Here is a 16,804-nt window from a genome sequence, read left to right as displayed (position 1 = left end):
CTATAAAGTATGGTTGTTATTTGTTGCGAATGAATAAGACGTTTGAATCTCATTACACATACTTGAAATTACACGTATAACTTATATGTCACGGTACGAATCTATTCAGTATATGATGTGCAATCTCGGTCGGGACAGAGCTAGCCCTGTAAGGGGTTCCGGGTTCGAATCCCGGTATGGCTGCATATCTTTCTCCCCCTGTGACATTTGGCAAAGTGGAAAGTGTCCCTGCCAGTCACGCGGGAGACCGAGGTGCTATTCCTAGTCGGGCAGCCGTTTTGTTACCAGGGCTTGATAGAAGAGTTGCAACCATTATTTGCATATAAACAAACAACATTTGCAAAACATGTTGAAATGAGATTACACGGATATTTTTTAGACTTTCAATACATGTATTTCTTTTAAAAAAAACCTTTTTAATGTATATGTTCTGAATCATAATAATGCCTACAACTCCAAATCCGTACGGTAAATTTTGCTTCAATTTTGCAAACAAGTGTCCTTTAGGTAAACAATTTTTTCAATTTTATAATGCCTTACAGTACAAATTAGAGTGGTTATAACTTAAATGATAATTTACAAATATATTGTAATTTGCTCAATATTTACAAACCAATATATTAAAACAACCATATAATGAAGTGCAATCGTAGACTATCGTCTTTATTATTTTAAAACATAATTTTTTGAAACTTAACCTATAGTAACCTAGTGTATATCAATAACACGAAAAGAAATCAGTATAAGTCGTTTCAAAGCGTATTTATATTAAATCTATTCTCAAATTAAATTTTTTCAACTCGGTACACAGTTGTAGTGCTGAATCAGCGTCCAATGGCATCTGTAGATCTGGCTAAGAAGGGGTGCTAATTCTATGAATTCCTAACATTGTCTTCTTGGGCGTGAAAACATGTTCTTTGCAAATATATACGTCTCTCAAGTTAACTGCATTGCATATGAGTTTCATACAGATCTGGTACAAAAAACAGTGTGTCAGGTTTACCACAAATAACAGACGAACTTTTTTGTTGCCTTATTTTATGTGCAATCCGGTCTAACTTGGTTTGTATGAGGTCCATGAAGCAAAATTTTAAGTTCTCACATTGTATCGGATCCAGATCATTAAATACACAAGTATCGCGTAAGTGTTTGAAAAAAAATCCACCAATGGATTCCATTTTTTCTCGTAATGTACACCACCACTTCTCAATGCGTTGGTTAGATGTGCTTTTTCCAGCTACAATGCTTCGAGTACCAACTATCGGATCTGTAGAATCGTGTCTGAAGTATTGCTGCAATAGTAAAGCAATGCAGTTTTCCGTACCAACATCACAACCTAGTAAATGGGTGAGGGGGGACTTGATAATGTTCATTAAAGGTGTCTAAAAGTATCTTGCAATAAGGTGTGGGTCGTTATTTGAGTCCAAAACCTCTAACCATGTTATTTTTCTACTTTACCCATTCACAGCACCATGGATATAAAATCCTTGTAATTTAAGTTTGTCTTAACCGTCCATATGTCATATAAAACTGGTTCTTTGGCGTAGTATACGCGTCGGCATAAGCGATGAGCTTGGCGCATCTCAATACCATCCGGATCAAGCGCTCTCATTATTTCCCTGACGCCGTCTCCCTTGACGTACATGAGGTAATCCAGCATTAACCTACGCCATATTAAACGGTATTCCATGCGTTGTCCATTTGTTTGTATTTCTCTGTTTATAACATCAGACACAGTCTCAATGACTGATATATTCCATTACGCCGTTTAAAATTTAAGCGTTTATAAAGTCTATTCACTGTACTAAATGACGTCGTAATGCCATGATGTACCAGAAAGTACTCTATTATCAGCAAAGTTTTGTTTGTTATAGATGTTGAGGGTAGGTATCTTGGCACGGTAGCTTGGATAATGCTGAACAGTATAATGATGAAGACACGGATCAACATCAAGGTTTTCATCCTCGTTACCTTTTGTCCAGTAGTTGTGTCTGAAATAAGAGTTTATCTTTTATCTAAATCTTTATACATTCATATTATATAAAATGGGTAAATCTCTTAGCTCCGTTTTTTAAAGATTGATGGGTGCGAAAAAAATATTTTAAATGCTAGTAGGATATTTTGTTCTAACTGGTTCTATATCTACGTTTATTCTTAAGTGTTCGTTTCTCAATTGTTAAAATATACAACAAAATAAGACGCAAATGGTGGTCGATTACAATTTTAAGTTAACTTTGTACTTGTGTGTATGAACATAGCACTTGCCGTTCTTAACTGATTCCGTGTTAGTTCAATAAAATGCTGAATTGCGATACATGTTTAATACTGTGCACCATGCCATTTTAAGGCGTAATACTTGTATTCCCTTTCTACTTGTAAAACATATTTTTGTTTGTTACTTATGGACAGATTTTGTGATGAGGACAAAAGATGTATAAGCACTAATATAATGAACATATTTAGAACATAGAAGATTGTACAAAACACACAGTTACACTTGTGGAATTAAAGTATGTGATATGTTACCACTATGGGATTATATCAAATAATATTTAATTCCCTCCTTAACACATCCTCCCCTCCATATCAAATCTGAATGAAATTATTTAAAACGTCTAAAAACATACCTGAAACCAAAGTTGCTGCTTTCAGCTTCTAGAGCACATGTAAAATGGGTTAGCCAAAAGTCATAAGACGTAAGTCACAAATCAAAAGTCAAAAGTCGAAAGTCAAAAGTAAAATATCCGTAAGACGAAACTCAAAAGTGACCCTCCAAGGCTTCCATACTATCCATATACTAAGATATACACTTAACAAAAGTTCTAACCGATCTTTTTTAAAATTTTGATTACTTTATAGCTGGTCAATAGATCCTATACAGAAGTGATTTTTGTGTCATTTTCTACCGATGGAAAGATGGAAAGAAAAATAATTTAATACGGTCCCATGCACTCACGGGGGAGACAGGGCGCGGTTTACACATTTTGGCACGAAATGTTCGTGCAGAGCTAGGTGAGTATTAAATTTTACATTGCATAAATCCTTGTTAACTTTATAAGTGAAAAAAACCATAAAACATGGCACGAATGTCGATGCAGGATCGTGCCGTAGCAGTTGGAATGTTGAATGCTGGAGTCTCTATCAGACAGGTGAGTGGCTGTTCATAATTTTTTTTTCTAAATATCGATAAAGTTTTATTTAAATAGAAAATGTTAAATTTTAATATTCTCAATGTGTTCATTTTCTTCGAAATAAAATAAAAGTCGGATCTATTAGTATTATTCTTTTTCATATATAAGCGAAAACTCAGGGTGATCGGTTAGAACTTTTGTTCAGTGTACATATATGCACATAACATTAATAATTCCCAGTTTTCATTAAAAATAAATATAACATCCTATTAGCATTGGTACTTGGATAGAAATTCATAATCTTTAAGAAAGAAAACTATAATGTATAGTATAAAAGTAAAACAAATCTCAAATAGTCTATATCATATAATAAAGATTGAGTTGTGTGAGTGTCTAAAAATTAAATGCATATCTCTTACAGTAACAAATACTGTTCCATTTGCATATACATTGTATATCAAGTGTTTAAAATTGATAATTTCAGGATATTATCCTTTCTCTGTTTCAATATATGGACATGAGCACCTATATGCATAGCTTTGATTTTTCAACTTTCATTTTTACCAAAGGTTATTTTATTAACAATATATATACAAACACATGGAAAATAACAATTAGTTTCACATAGTGATTAGAAGATTCCTGTAGCAGAATACCTGTAGGTATGTATTAATGAAAAAACTAGAAAAATACAGTCTATACGGAATATAAAGCCAGCAAAAATTTTCTATTAATATTCACTCCTCAGTGCCTCTATGCCTTTGATGACCTTACAAATGGTAAATTTTATACAACAAAAATAGTAAGTAATACCTAAGATAGACAGAAAAGAACAAATAATTTAGTAAACATGAGTTACTTCCCCTTAAAATAGAGAAAACCTGAAACCTAAAAGAACACCCTAAACAGCAAAATTACGAAATGTTGCAGGCTCAGTTTTATTAAGCCATGCAAAGTAATGGTAAAGTATTCATAAAAAGTAAGATGGCCATGTGACAGCAGTAATTGCAGAAAATCATAGCTTTCAACATCCGGATATGGTACACTTTGTAAAAACAATCATTCCGTGCAATAGATAAAGGTAATATGGATAAAATCAATAGGATAATCGTTTACAACACTTCCATTCCCAATCTTAATACTCATTTGCAGGTGAACGTTCTTCTTGTAGGAAAACTTTGAAAAAAATATAAATGAATGAAAAAGAATGCGTCATCAATGTAGACCACAACGATATTCGAAATCCGGGTTTTAGTATTGCCAATAAAGCTAAGGGACAAGCTGGTAAACTGAGCCTCAATTTCGTGAAAATAATATCACAATGCACATACTTTTAACATAAAGTTATTAAATAAAAATATAATAACATATTTGTTTACTTGATTTTTACGAATCAAAATAAAACTAATTAACACAACATGCCATCAACTGCTTATAATAACAGCTCCTTCCATAGACCAAAATTAAAAAGCATTCCATAAAAGATGACGCCGTTCACCGGCGTCGCCAATAATTTTCATTTAATATAATATCTATTGTTCCAGAATAGTAATTCATGATGATTTTTTGAAAAATCCTTATGCAAGATGCAAGACTGGATAGAAGGGAAATGGGAATTGTATTAAACAAATGCAATCTTCGCAAATTGTCGTGATTCTTTTGAAATGAACCGGGCTTTGCCGGGGCTCTACCGGTATCAACCGTAGCTCCATCGTCATCCTCCGGGGCTCTGCTGGCATTCACCGGGGTTGTGCCAGCATTCACCGGGGCTCTACCGTAGCTCTACCGGCTATATCATACCCCGGATCATCCTCGGTTTGTGCCGGTAGAGCTACAGTGCTTCCCCGGTGTAACCCCGGCTAAGGATGAAGCCGACAAAGCTTTACTTCCCGGATCATCCCGGACAACCCGGCTATATTAAATATTTTATTCCATCCGGGGTCGAATGCCGGATGTTTCCGGATCATCCCGGATGTTGCCGGCAGAGTTACGGATGTACCCCGTTTGTCCCAAGTCGTTCCCGGATCACCCGAACATCTACCAGGGCTCTGCCGGGATGTCAGTGACACTGTAGCTTAAAGCTGCAAACTCTGTTTGATTGAATCTGTCAATGAGATATAATTTAATGAAATTGGGTTATCATCTTTTAAAATTGCCTATACCGCTCGCTGATACGAAATAACTAGTGAAATTCTATATATATTAAGAGGATATTTTTTTCGTTTGCGTGAAATATGGAATATATTTCAAGAAACATTATAAAATGCCACATATTTTCACGAGCTACATAATAGGACAGGGAACCAGATTATGTTGAGATTTGTTCCGTTATCGGAATACCCCGCCTATTATCATTGAGTTACATTGTAAATGGCGGCGCCCGACTAGAACTGACACTGAAAATTTCATTGATAGGTATAGAATTCTATATTTTTTTAATTGTTTTTTATTTCATTTTCTTTTTAATATACACGGGTAGTCTATAGCCGGGCAAGCCAAAGCCCGGACCTGCTTTGCGGGCCCGGTCTTTGACTTCCCCGTATAAATAATGCTTTTGGAATTTGAAAAATTGATAGTCTTAGTTTGAGCATCATAGTTATTATATAAAACCATAACAATTGTGTTACAGGATCTTTAAGCATAAACTATAAAAATAAAAAATGTATAAGGTTAAAATTAAAGACTCATTTTGATCGAGTATGTCCATGAGAGCTAAATTAATGAAAGGGGATACAGTCTACGCATTAACCCAAGATTTCTAGTTTCACCCAAAATTTCATATCTTTGGCCAGTGATGACCATTTAATAAAATGGCTTGTCACCATACCACTGATAGCAGCACCCTTGAATGTTTGATGATCCTATCATATTTCAAGAATGTAAAAATTAAGCTGGAGGATATAGTTGAACATTTTAAATTAGATATAACGAAAACCTAGATTTTCATTTAGTTTTAGAGAAACATTAATGATGAAAATTTTTTAGACAAAAAGATTTTAGATTACTATCTTAAAATTAATTACATTGAAAAGGATTTTCATCACTTACAACTCACAATGAAAATACTTTTGTAAATTGCCTTTATATTATAGGCATATCATGCCTCGGTGATGAATATTTCTTTTCTGTATGAGAAGGAGCAAAATAATGTTTATTTTGACAAAAATAAAGGATATAAAGCATTTTAGATCAGAAAAAAAATGTAATAAAAGGTATCAAAATGTAAACAAAGTATTATTTCGACTTCCATACAGAATACTAAATCACTTAAACTATACCAAAAGAATAGAAAATAGTTCAGGTTATCCTTTAGGTTATTTTAAGGAAACCAAACTTGCTGGACAACAAAATAACAAGAACTGTCAGAGAAGACTTCACGGTCTTATAGTTATATACTGGACACAATAAACATGATAAAGGAAGATAAATAAATCTAAGAAAAAAAAATAGTCAATTATGACAAGATATAAATAAAGCCTCGTTACCGCCGTAAACAGTTACGCTCGAGCTAGAGATTCTCGTCTGTACCGACAGCCGGTGTTTGATGTCAATTACTTTCGGAACAGAAATTACGAAAACTGATATTCTCATTACGCATTTTTTTCTTATAGTAGCGTATGAACTTACAACTTCATTCATAACGGTAAGTGGAGTGATTTTGTCTTGTCAAGGTTATATTATAATTTGATGATTTGTTTTGAGGATATCTGTAAATATTGGGTGCTTTAGTTAAAGTTGTTTTTTCCGATGCTGATTAGATTTTGTGAAGGTTATATTGTTGGTTGAATGTTCGTGGTTTATACTGTATCTTAGAGTTGTAAACATTTTCATTTTGTGTTCTTCATTTTTGTCTGGATTTTATTGTTTTGTTTAAGTATATGTTGTTTAGAGCTCGGGCTCGCCATGTTTCTAGTATTGTTTCGTATAAAAGACGTATACGTGAAAAGATATTTCGTATAAGTGGTTGATAAATGGGTGTAAATAATCATCAGAGATCTTTGTTTTGTGTGTAGATAATTTATCAGAGTTTTTTGTTTAAATGTATATATATGGATTTGAGATAGAAAAAGATAAAAACACATAAGAAATAGTGTTAACTGAACAATTACATGCTCGTTTTTTCAACTAAGAATATTTCAATTTTAAGTCAGGCGGTGCTGCCCAGCCTTCATATCTTGGTAATTGGTTCTAGTATTTATCGCTAAATCTTTCATAAGATTAAATAACATCAAGGCAGTCATTCTCCTGACAGTGTTAACATTTTAACAATGATTCCATGCATGCTCCATCATTTCTTAGGAACATATAAAAACATATTTCTTTTACACAAGTATTTTGGAATTTAAAAAAAGTATTTTCGGTAGACAAATAGCTTTATACACCAAACCAAAGAAGATTATCATCATTCTCTGTTTTTATTTATTGACCATGTCATACATAGGATAAATGACACAGCATTTATCTAAAACTTAAAATTGTTTCAATGAATTATTGCAGAATATTTTGTAAATTAATGACAGAGCAAAGTGTTTTTAAAGCATGGTCATTCATATATCATTTGAAAGCAATATAATATATTAAATATTTGTTTAAACATACCGGTACTTATTTGATGTCAAACTAAATGCATTTATACTAAGAAACGTGGCTTGCGTTAGCGTCTTTACATGAACACGCAATTAATCTAAAGATTTATGCAATGTCAAATGATGACACGTTGAAAAGAAATATTGATTTCTTAACCTGCGCCACTTACCATTTGAAAATTTAGTTCAAGAATTGTGTCATTTGATGGTGCATCGATTTTAAAGTGCATCGATTTTAAGGCGCACTGATTTCTAGAGGATGTGGCGGTATTATCAATATCTGCAGCAAATTTATATGGAGAGATGTAAAACGGGAACTTCCAGACACAATCGGAACACCTCGGCTATTATAATGAAAATGATGATGATTTTATTAATAATGATAATAATGATGATAATGCTGATGATGATAATGAAAGTGGTGATGATGATGCTAAACATGATGCTAATAATGATATTGATGATGATGTTGTTGTTGATGATGATGATGATGATGCTATAAAGAATGATAATGATGGTATTTATGTTGTTGATGATGATGATAATGATGATATGAAGATGATGATGACGACGATTATGATGATGATAATAATAATGATGTTGATGATGATAATTATAATGATGACGACGGTGATGATATTGATGATGATGAAGGTTATTAATGATAATGCTAATGATGATGATAATTATGGTGATGATGATGATGATGGTGATGATGTTGTGATGATGATGATAATGATGATGATGATGAATACTAAAAACATTGTAACGTTTATGTTGTTTATTAAATATAAGTCTATTCCCTATTATAAAAAGATTTCAGATACACTATTAATTAGTATATAAAAATAAAAAAAACAACGTCTTTCATGTTTCAGGTATACACAAACTTTTTTACACCTGCATAAAATATATGGAAGAAAAGTCCATTGTCTTCCTTTAGGCTTGAATCAGTGACGTGTAGAATGATAAGTTTAATCGCCTTTGGACGCCATAAAAACCACTACTCCCGCGACGATTCCTATGATGCCAGCAATAATGCAAAGGGCAAATCCGGCATGCAAATTGCTCGAGTCCAAGCCGTCTCGAGTGGCATAAATTATTGTGCCGATGATCATGAAGATTCCTAAAATGAGAAAATGGCAAATATAGAATATGGTGAAATGGCAGATTAAAATTGACTTTACAAATCAGTCAATTTGAGTGTTTGAATAATTGACGTCAATGACGTCAATGAAATCAATGCCGTAACCTTTATTTACTGAATAACTAGCCCGTAAACTGTTGGCGGAAACAGGTTATACCAACGCGACCAGTGCATACCAAGCGTCGCCTGATCATGGTCAGCACTGTTCGCTATTCAGTTGGTACATTGTTTTTTTTTAATTTCCCAATAAACAACGAAAAATTTTGTTCAAAATTGAAATATGGAAAGTTTATATAAGATATTTAGTGAGGTAAGGGGTAGAACATGAAACACATTTGTTTTAAGAAAATACTCGTCAGTGTATGCCTAAACTTTAACAAAACTGTTTAAAAACGAATAATTTTCTTCTGCTGATATAATTACTGCGATGTGATTATAAATGATAAGTAAAATAACAAATTATCTTTATCTAAAAACGAGGATTTTTTTTTGCTTTTTAATATATTTCTTTTCATTCAATATACACGTCAAACAGGATACTAGCAATATATTGAAGTCCTTTTCAGTTGAAAATGAAGGTCAAAACTTATCATAAAATCGCTTTATAGTACATGTATACACAATAACACGGTAACGTGTCCAAGTACTTGAACTCTTAAGTAGTTTAATCAAACGCTTCCGATAACAAAATTTCTATTAAAACTAAATTAAGATCAATGTTTTTCTCATCGTTACTTTTTTTGTTTTCCGAAAATTTAATTAAACACACCATTAATAATGGTAAAAGAGTCTTAAAAGGGAGAATCAAAGAAAATATGAAATTATAAATTATTATAATTTTTTTATAAATATTTTGCATAGATTTTTCTTCTGTCTTTTATTACAAGGCTGAGATAAACAGAATAAATAGCAATAATAAGTTAAAAGTTTGAGTATTAAGTTCTTAGTAGACACCAGGAATGAAACTTTACATCTGTCTGAAGCGGCGCAGATGTTTTGACGAGATGGTAGTCAGTTTTGCAAGAATAAAAAAAATGACCCTATTTTTTACTTACCAGAAACTATGGCTAAACCTGCTCCGATTTTAGGAAGGAGTGCTTGGTCCTTTATGACAAACTGTTTAAGAAGAACGCACACAAGAGCCGCCAGTATTAAGAGCATGCCCAGTATCTCCATAGCTCGAGCTGCCTTAAAAGCGCCATCTATGATATAAAAGAATACAAGAAAATCAAAAGTTAATGTCTTTAAGCGAAACAGCATAATGAAGGCACACAAAACCCCTGCTATAAGCTGTTCCAAGCTGTTCTCGTCATTAATTGTTTTTGTTTTTCATGTTTTGGCTATCAAGTTTAAAATCTTATTATCCCCATTTCTAGCGATTTCTTACGATTTTTTACGATAACGATTATGTGGAATACCGTTAAGATTGTAGAAAGCAATATAGCAGCAGCAGCAGCAGCAGCAGCAGCAGCAGCAGCAGCAGCAGCAGCAGAGCAGCATCACAACACAAAAGAATTTATTGTGCCTTTAAGGATGGGTAAAAGTGGTCGCTTTTAAATTTTAGTAGGTCACGTGATGATGTGGATGGTTAATCTAAGAACATTTTTAAAGAATTAAGAATCTGTCATTACCCTAGAGATCAGAATGGAGGGGTGGTGACTAAACTATGGAAATTAAACGTTTTTTTTATTATAGTTTATAACAAAAAATATATTGTTATAAGTTAATTATAAGCACGTATGCAAGTATATCAAATGTAAAATTGTTAACCAACATATAAAATGTACAGTACTATATACTTAGTTTTAGTTGTTGTATAAATAAAATATAACAATGAAGCTATGGCTCTGAAACATAAATTTGTATTTCACAAATTAAAAAAATATTGTGTCAATAAATACCTAGAATGGCATCTGGGATGTCAATACAAACACTATTTCCGCCATCAGATGTACATGCCGACCATAATCCGTAATAGTGTTTCAAATCGCCTGCACTTACATAATTCCAATACGGTATTGCCAGCCCTATGATATTTATTAAAAGCGACGCGGCGCACAATACAATTCCGACAAAAACCAGCATTTTCTTTAACGTTTTTTCTTGATTAGTTGATTAGTCTTAACGTCCAAGCTACTAGCAATATTTATTTTGTATTACTGTTATTCTTAATTTATTATGTTCTCTTAAAAGAGCAGTTTCGAATACGATTATTCTGTCGCCCGCTCATGCAACCTAGAGAATGCCCGCCACAAAATGCGCGATCGAGTTTTAAGGTTACGACTTTTTACGCTTGTTTGGGCTTGCAGTTTATCGTCAAACTAGTAAACATCATCGTGAAATGAACGTTGTTAATTGTGGTAATATAACGAAACACCTGAAATTTCGCGAAATCTATCATTTTCCCATGGAATAGAGGGACATATAAGTTCATATGATGGTGTCATGTGTTAAAAAACACAGGTTTATCAAAGATAATTAAAGTCAACTCAATCTGGTACATAGAACTTCTATGTTATATTATGTCAAGGCTTTAATTTAACATAACACGTTCTTTTATATGGACCTGTATAAGTCAATTGAACAAAGAAAGATTTATATATGATAATAACTTTGAAATTGCCATAAAAACGATTTTATAAATCATGTATTAGTAGAATTTTGAATAATTTAATTATATGCTGAAATATTTTTGATAAATCATTTAAATGTATAGTCTCGTGTGTATATTTAAGCGTTGAGGAGATTTTAGCGAGTATCCGAGGCCTGATTGTACTCGGAAATTTTTCTGAATTAGTCTTTAAAATTTAAGTCAGTGGTTTCCATTACAGATTTGCACATTCAAGTTATATGTGCTTACAAAAAGGAACCCTTAAAATGAAAAAAATAAATTTATGTATGTTCGTTCGTCGTTTACAGTTTTCAATTTATTAGACAGGACTGATTTTGAGAATTTGGACCTCTATAAGATGCTAGAGGCATTTTGTAGTACAAGTGATATCTTGGTATATTTTACATATTTAGGGTATGCTGAATCCGATAAATGTGGATACCAAACTGAAAACTTGATCTTGACCAATGAAAAGGCAATTAAATGTGACCACTAAAATGACCGCCAAATTTCTATATCATAAATGGACAATATATCAAATTAAACTTTTAAAGATAGGGAAAGCTTGAAATTTGTTACAAAAAACAAATTAGACATCAAAACAGAATTTAAAAAAACCAATCCAAGATGGCGGACATTTTCTATAGACCAATTTAGGGGATGTAATATTAAATATAAAATATTATAAATATTAAAGATAATGCTGAATATTTTAATGCATTTAAGCATAAGAGACAGATAGTAGAATGCAAAAGATAGAAGTTTAGAAAGTCCTTACTCCTTTGAATCATCACTAAATTTAGGGTTTACGCAGTGACCACTACATTCTTGCATAGCAGACTGGCGTTTCCGTGAGTTTTACCCATGCCGGAAATTTCATCTTGCATGGGGGTGCCAGATGAGTCGCGTGCCAAACAACAACGTCATTTTAGCGCACTTTATGAATGAACCGCGTTAAAATGACGTCGTTTTAGAAGAAATATGTGCTTAGGATGACGTCATTTCGCCGTTGTTATTAAAGTTGTTAGTTCATACGCTATTGTAAGAAAATATATATGAACTGACTTTAATTTCCATGAACTTATATCATATTGAGGTAAACCATTTAAAATATGAAGTAATATCATGGCAGAATATCTGACATATGTTTGCGGTTCGAATCGGAATATCCGTCCCTCGAGAACCCGCCCAATGAGCGGGTCCCTTCGAAACGGATATCCGGTTCGAACCGCAACATATGACAGATATTATTATTACTCTTCCCTGCCGTATCTTCTAGATAGAGCTTTCAAGTATTTTATACGGCATTCTATGCAAGCAGACTAATCACCGGAAATATTATAAATATTAAAGATAATGCTGAATATTTTCTTGCATTTAAGCATAAGAGACAGATAGTAAAATGCAAAAGATAAAAGTTTAGAAAGTCATTCCTTTGAATCATCGCTATATTAAGTGTTCCGCAGTGCCCAACTTACATTCTTCCTCGAATCTGTAGATAGAGCTTTAAGTTTTTACCGCATTTATGAACAATAAAGGGGCTACTTAGTCCCTACTTGTATTTGCACAGCAACTATATAGGTATTCTCCCAATTTTTTAACTTGACAAACCATCAAAAATTTTCAAAATAAGTTTACTTTTTACCCCTAGAGCCCCCCCCATGAAATTCCCCCCATTGCAATATTGAAATTCAGGAAATATTTAGTAGGATGATTAATATTGTCACCAATAAAACTTATATAACTTGAACAGACTGATAAAACAATCTCCAGAAAAGAGGGAAAAGCTGCAGCTTAGATTAAATATTGCTTCACTTAAGATTTTCTTATAACTGTCAAACAACCGTATCCTCCCATGCATGCACTGGTTCCAAGTCAAATTTCAGCAAATGAGACTTCGCCTTGAGATTCCTGCATCATCCTATTAAACATCTACATATCTACCAGCTGAACTGCATGAGCATCTTGAGGATTATATTTTGATCCCAATTAAAGGCCATATCCAGCGATTATAAATTTCTTAAGGAACAACATTAGGGAAAAGCTGTGTTACTATGATGTCAATAATTAGAATTAGTTCATAATTGCATCGTTATAAAGCCAAATGCCAAAGGATTAAACCTTAATAATCAAGCTCAACCAATAACAAGACCATTATGAAAACCCTTAATTATTGACAGTTTCATAAATAACAAAATTTCAATGCGTAGCATTAGCTTCATAATGGCCATGTCAAACAGTCAGCCAGAATGTCTGAATCTGATAAAGACCGATCTTTCTCGTAATGGATGTGTTTTTTTCAAAATGGCCGAGTTTTCTATCCATAATGTCATGGAGAAAATCAACTCTGAATTAGAAGTGGAAATGCGCCCAATATTGCACATTAAATTAAAAATGCTTATTATAAAACTCATATTGAATCACAAATTTCTGAACCTTACGCCAGACTAAGATAAAAGACAAAAGTTTTTTGTTGGAAGCAACCTTTATTTCCCTGTGACTTCGAATGAGTTGCCAAGGTAATGACTACAAATTCTGTTAAATGTTAGGAAACCCTAAGCCATGCAATTTCTGAATAATTAACATAAAAAAGCCATTCTTTTATGCAAATGTTTCGGCTTCTTTAAAAAAATAACAGAACTTTCCCTTGAAGCCAACACAACGTAAATTAGACCAAACTGTTCTACTATGATGCCAGTCAAAGAGTTTTGTATTTTTAACTCATCAACACATTGCCACTGCTACATCAAATTGTATGTATATACGTATTAAATTCAAATGAGAAGAAAATTTGCTTTGTATTATTACACTTGTGTGATAAATTCATTTAATTACAAACAAAGGCATTTGAATATTCAGTTAAATATTTCATATTTGCAGATCAAAGGTTTTGTTATCCAGATATTTTTCAAATTCTTAATATGACACAAAATAGCTAGGCCTTTGCCATTTTAAAATGAGGCAATAGAAAGTAATCAGAAGTTGCCATGATGTAAAAATAATGTTATTCAGTCAATCACTGATAAAAATGTAGAGTAATTCATTGTAATTGTTAAGGAATAAAAATAATTGTGACTTAATTACTTACTTTTTTAAAAGTAATTTGCCCAAGGTCTGATTATGTCCAGTGAAACTCTAGTCCTATAACATAAGACGTTTCCGTTAGTACTACGTACACTCCCGTAGTACTTACGGAAACGCCTAATGTTATAGGACTACTGAAACGTTAAATTTGTGTGGTTTGTTTCTACAGGTAATGACCACTACCACAGTTATCCTTACTCCAAACATTACTAAATAGTAAGAAGCTGAGTCTCCCTTAAACTACCCCCCCCCCCAATTTTTACTGGAACATAGCCCTTTCTATAATTACCATTACCACCACTATCACTAATAGGTAGAGGCAGAACCTAGGTTCCCAAGACACTCAGCATCAACGGCAACATTATTTAATCTGAGAGCGAGCTTCGCTTATAGCCTCAAGCGCATAATCAATAGGCAGAGTTGTAGGACAGTCATCGGAAGACTGGTATGATTGCTTATCAGTTCTAAACCACCACTAACCCACCACTACTCTCTAATCTACATGCTTTTTCTGCACTTATCCCCCAAATAATATAGACAAATTGTACTGTTGGTATTCAAAGACCGGTGATTTGACTTCTTGGATAGTGTTGGGATCACTAATGTTAATTTTAAGCCACTCCTAATAGTCCAAATCTAACTTGTTATAAAACAAGCCACGCTAACAAATGCTATGGACTTTCTCAGCTCAAGCATATAACCTGTTTGCCAAAAACTTTAAATATTCACCTGGTCTTCAATTAAGTTTCAGCTGGTCTTGTGGGATTTGAAAATGAAAGCGTTACAGTTGCCTTTGTTATTGAATTTCCAAAGCTCAAAGTACCGATAGCATTCACCAACCTATGTTCAAAGTCAAATGAGATCATGGCATGATACGCTCATTGCCTTATTGTTCTGCAGTGGAATCCATAAAAAACCTAAAATCAATAGGAATGTCTCAACGTCAAGCTATTCCTGTGAAGTCAAAGCATCCAGGCGTGAGGGATTCCTCACACATCCGCCATTTTGTTTTGGAAAAAAAGAAAGAAAGGTTCGATTGACCTATTAAAGGGGGCATAACACAGTTTCGGTTCTTTAGTTTCGAATTGGCCAGGTCAAATTTACAAATAAGAGACCATTTTGTAATTGAAATGGATATTTAAGCTTCTAAATATTAAAAGTTGCTATATTTCAAGTTTCAGTGGCTAGTATTGTGTTTCAGGTATCAAGTAAATTTGATTTTAGTGGTGTTTGACCCATACATTTTGGGGAGTATCTGTCAGATTCGAATGTATTATCCATGAAGCTAGCTCGGAAATCAGCTCTTCAATTAACAAAGTATGCAGAAGAATTAAACTAGTGAATAAGGTAGGTGCATGTCTCCCCGTTTGTATGTTATTTTCAGATTGTGCATTGTTTAAGAAGGAATTATGAAACACTATATAGCTTGTGCTTTAATTTTTTCACTTTAATATATTTTTATTATTTTGCGAATAGGGGTAATCCACTCCTTTTGTCGTTGATTTTCGCGACCAATACAATGAAAGACACAGGGCTATGTGCCAGAAAACTAAAAGGAGGACATGTATTTTTAATTGTTTGCTGTGAGATACATATGTATGTGTTAAATATGAAATGCATTTATTTCAGGTGTGTGATATCACACTTGTGCGTAAGATTTTGATTGTGACGGAGTCATTTGTTTGCCGAGAAGCCTTTGAAACTGTATATTGCCCCACCCTATTTTCTTAAATTTTGAAATAAAGTCGCAGATGAAAGTAGAAAAAATAATCCAGAGATATCCTTTAAAGATCCTGTATGTTTTAATTGAGGTTGTATATCACACTTAAGTGAAATTATAAGTTTGTATAATTATAATTATGCTTATAAAACAATTTTCAAACATCGAAGAATATGTAAAATATGTACTGCAAATATTTGTACATATTAAATGTAATCATTTAAATATATGCATTCATTTCTTATTTGAAAATTTGACTTAGACTTAACAAGAAATAAACTTTCCATTACCTCCCTTTATTTGCATGAAATGTTAAATTCGGTAATATCTTTATAAATAATGCTTTGCGCATCATAGTAATGATATTAAACCATAAAATATTGTGTTACAGGATCTTTAAGCATAAGCTATAAAAATATTACGTTAAAATTGCAGACTCATTTTGATCAAGTATGTCCATGAGAGCTAAATTAATGAATGTGGGTACAGTCCTACGCAGTTACACAAGAAATTTAGAACAAGATT

General features: G+C 33.0%; 1 protein-coding gene across 2 annotated transcripts in view; it reads right to left on the bottom strand.

The window, feature by feature from the left end:
* Nucleotides 1-8,554: 8,554 nt before the first annotated feature.
* The window catches only part of LOC132725260 (uncharacterized), a 29,600-nt gene continuing 21,350 nt past the window's right edge, over nt 8,555-16,804 (bottom strand). The window contains exons 1-3 of one of the 2 annotated variants that reach the window (XM_060710358.1): nt 10,766-11,036; nt 9,920-10,066; nt 8,555-8,843 (exon numbers count right to left, since the gene is read on the bottom strand). In XM_060710358.1, the coding sequence (XP_060566341.1) occupies nt 8,692-8,843; nt 9,920-10,066; nt 10,766-10,949 (483 nt within the window). In that variant the 5' untranslated portion in view covers nt 10,950-11,036 and the 3' untranslated portion in view covers nt 8,555-8,691. Of the gene's footprint in view, nt 8,844-9,919; nt 10,067-10,765; nt 11,037-16,804 lie in introns of those variants that run through there. The other variant, XM_060710359.1, reaches the window with a different exon arrangement.

This window comes from Ruditapes philippinarum, unplaced genomic scaffold, assembly GCF_026571515.1.
Source record: "Ruditapes philippinarum isolate M1 unplaced genomic scaffold, ASM2657151v2 ctg394_1_1_1_1, whole genome shotgun sequence".
Classification (NCBI taxonomy): Eukaryota; Metazoa; Mollusca; class Bivalvia; order Venerida; family Veneridae; genus Ruditapes; species Ruditapes philippinarum.
Note: the sequence above shows the minus strand (reverse complement) of the source record. Positions and strands in the feature narration are given on the sequence as shown.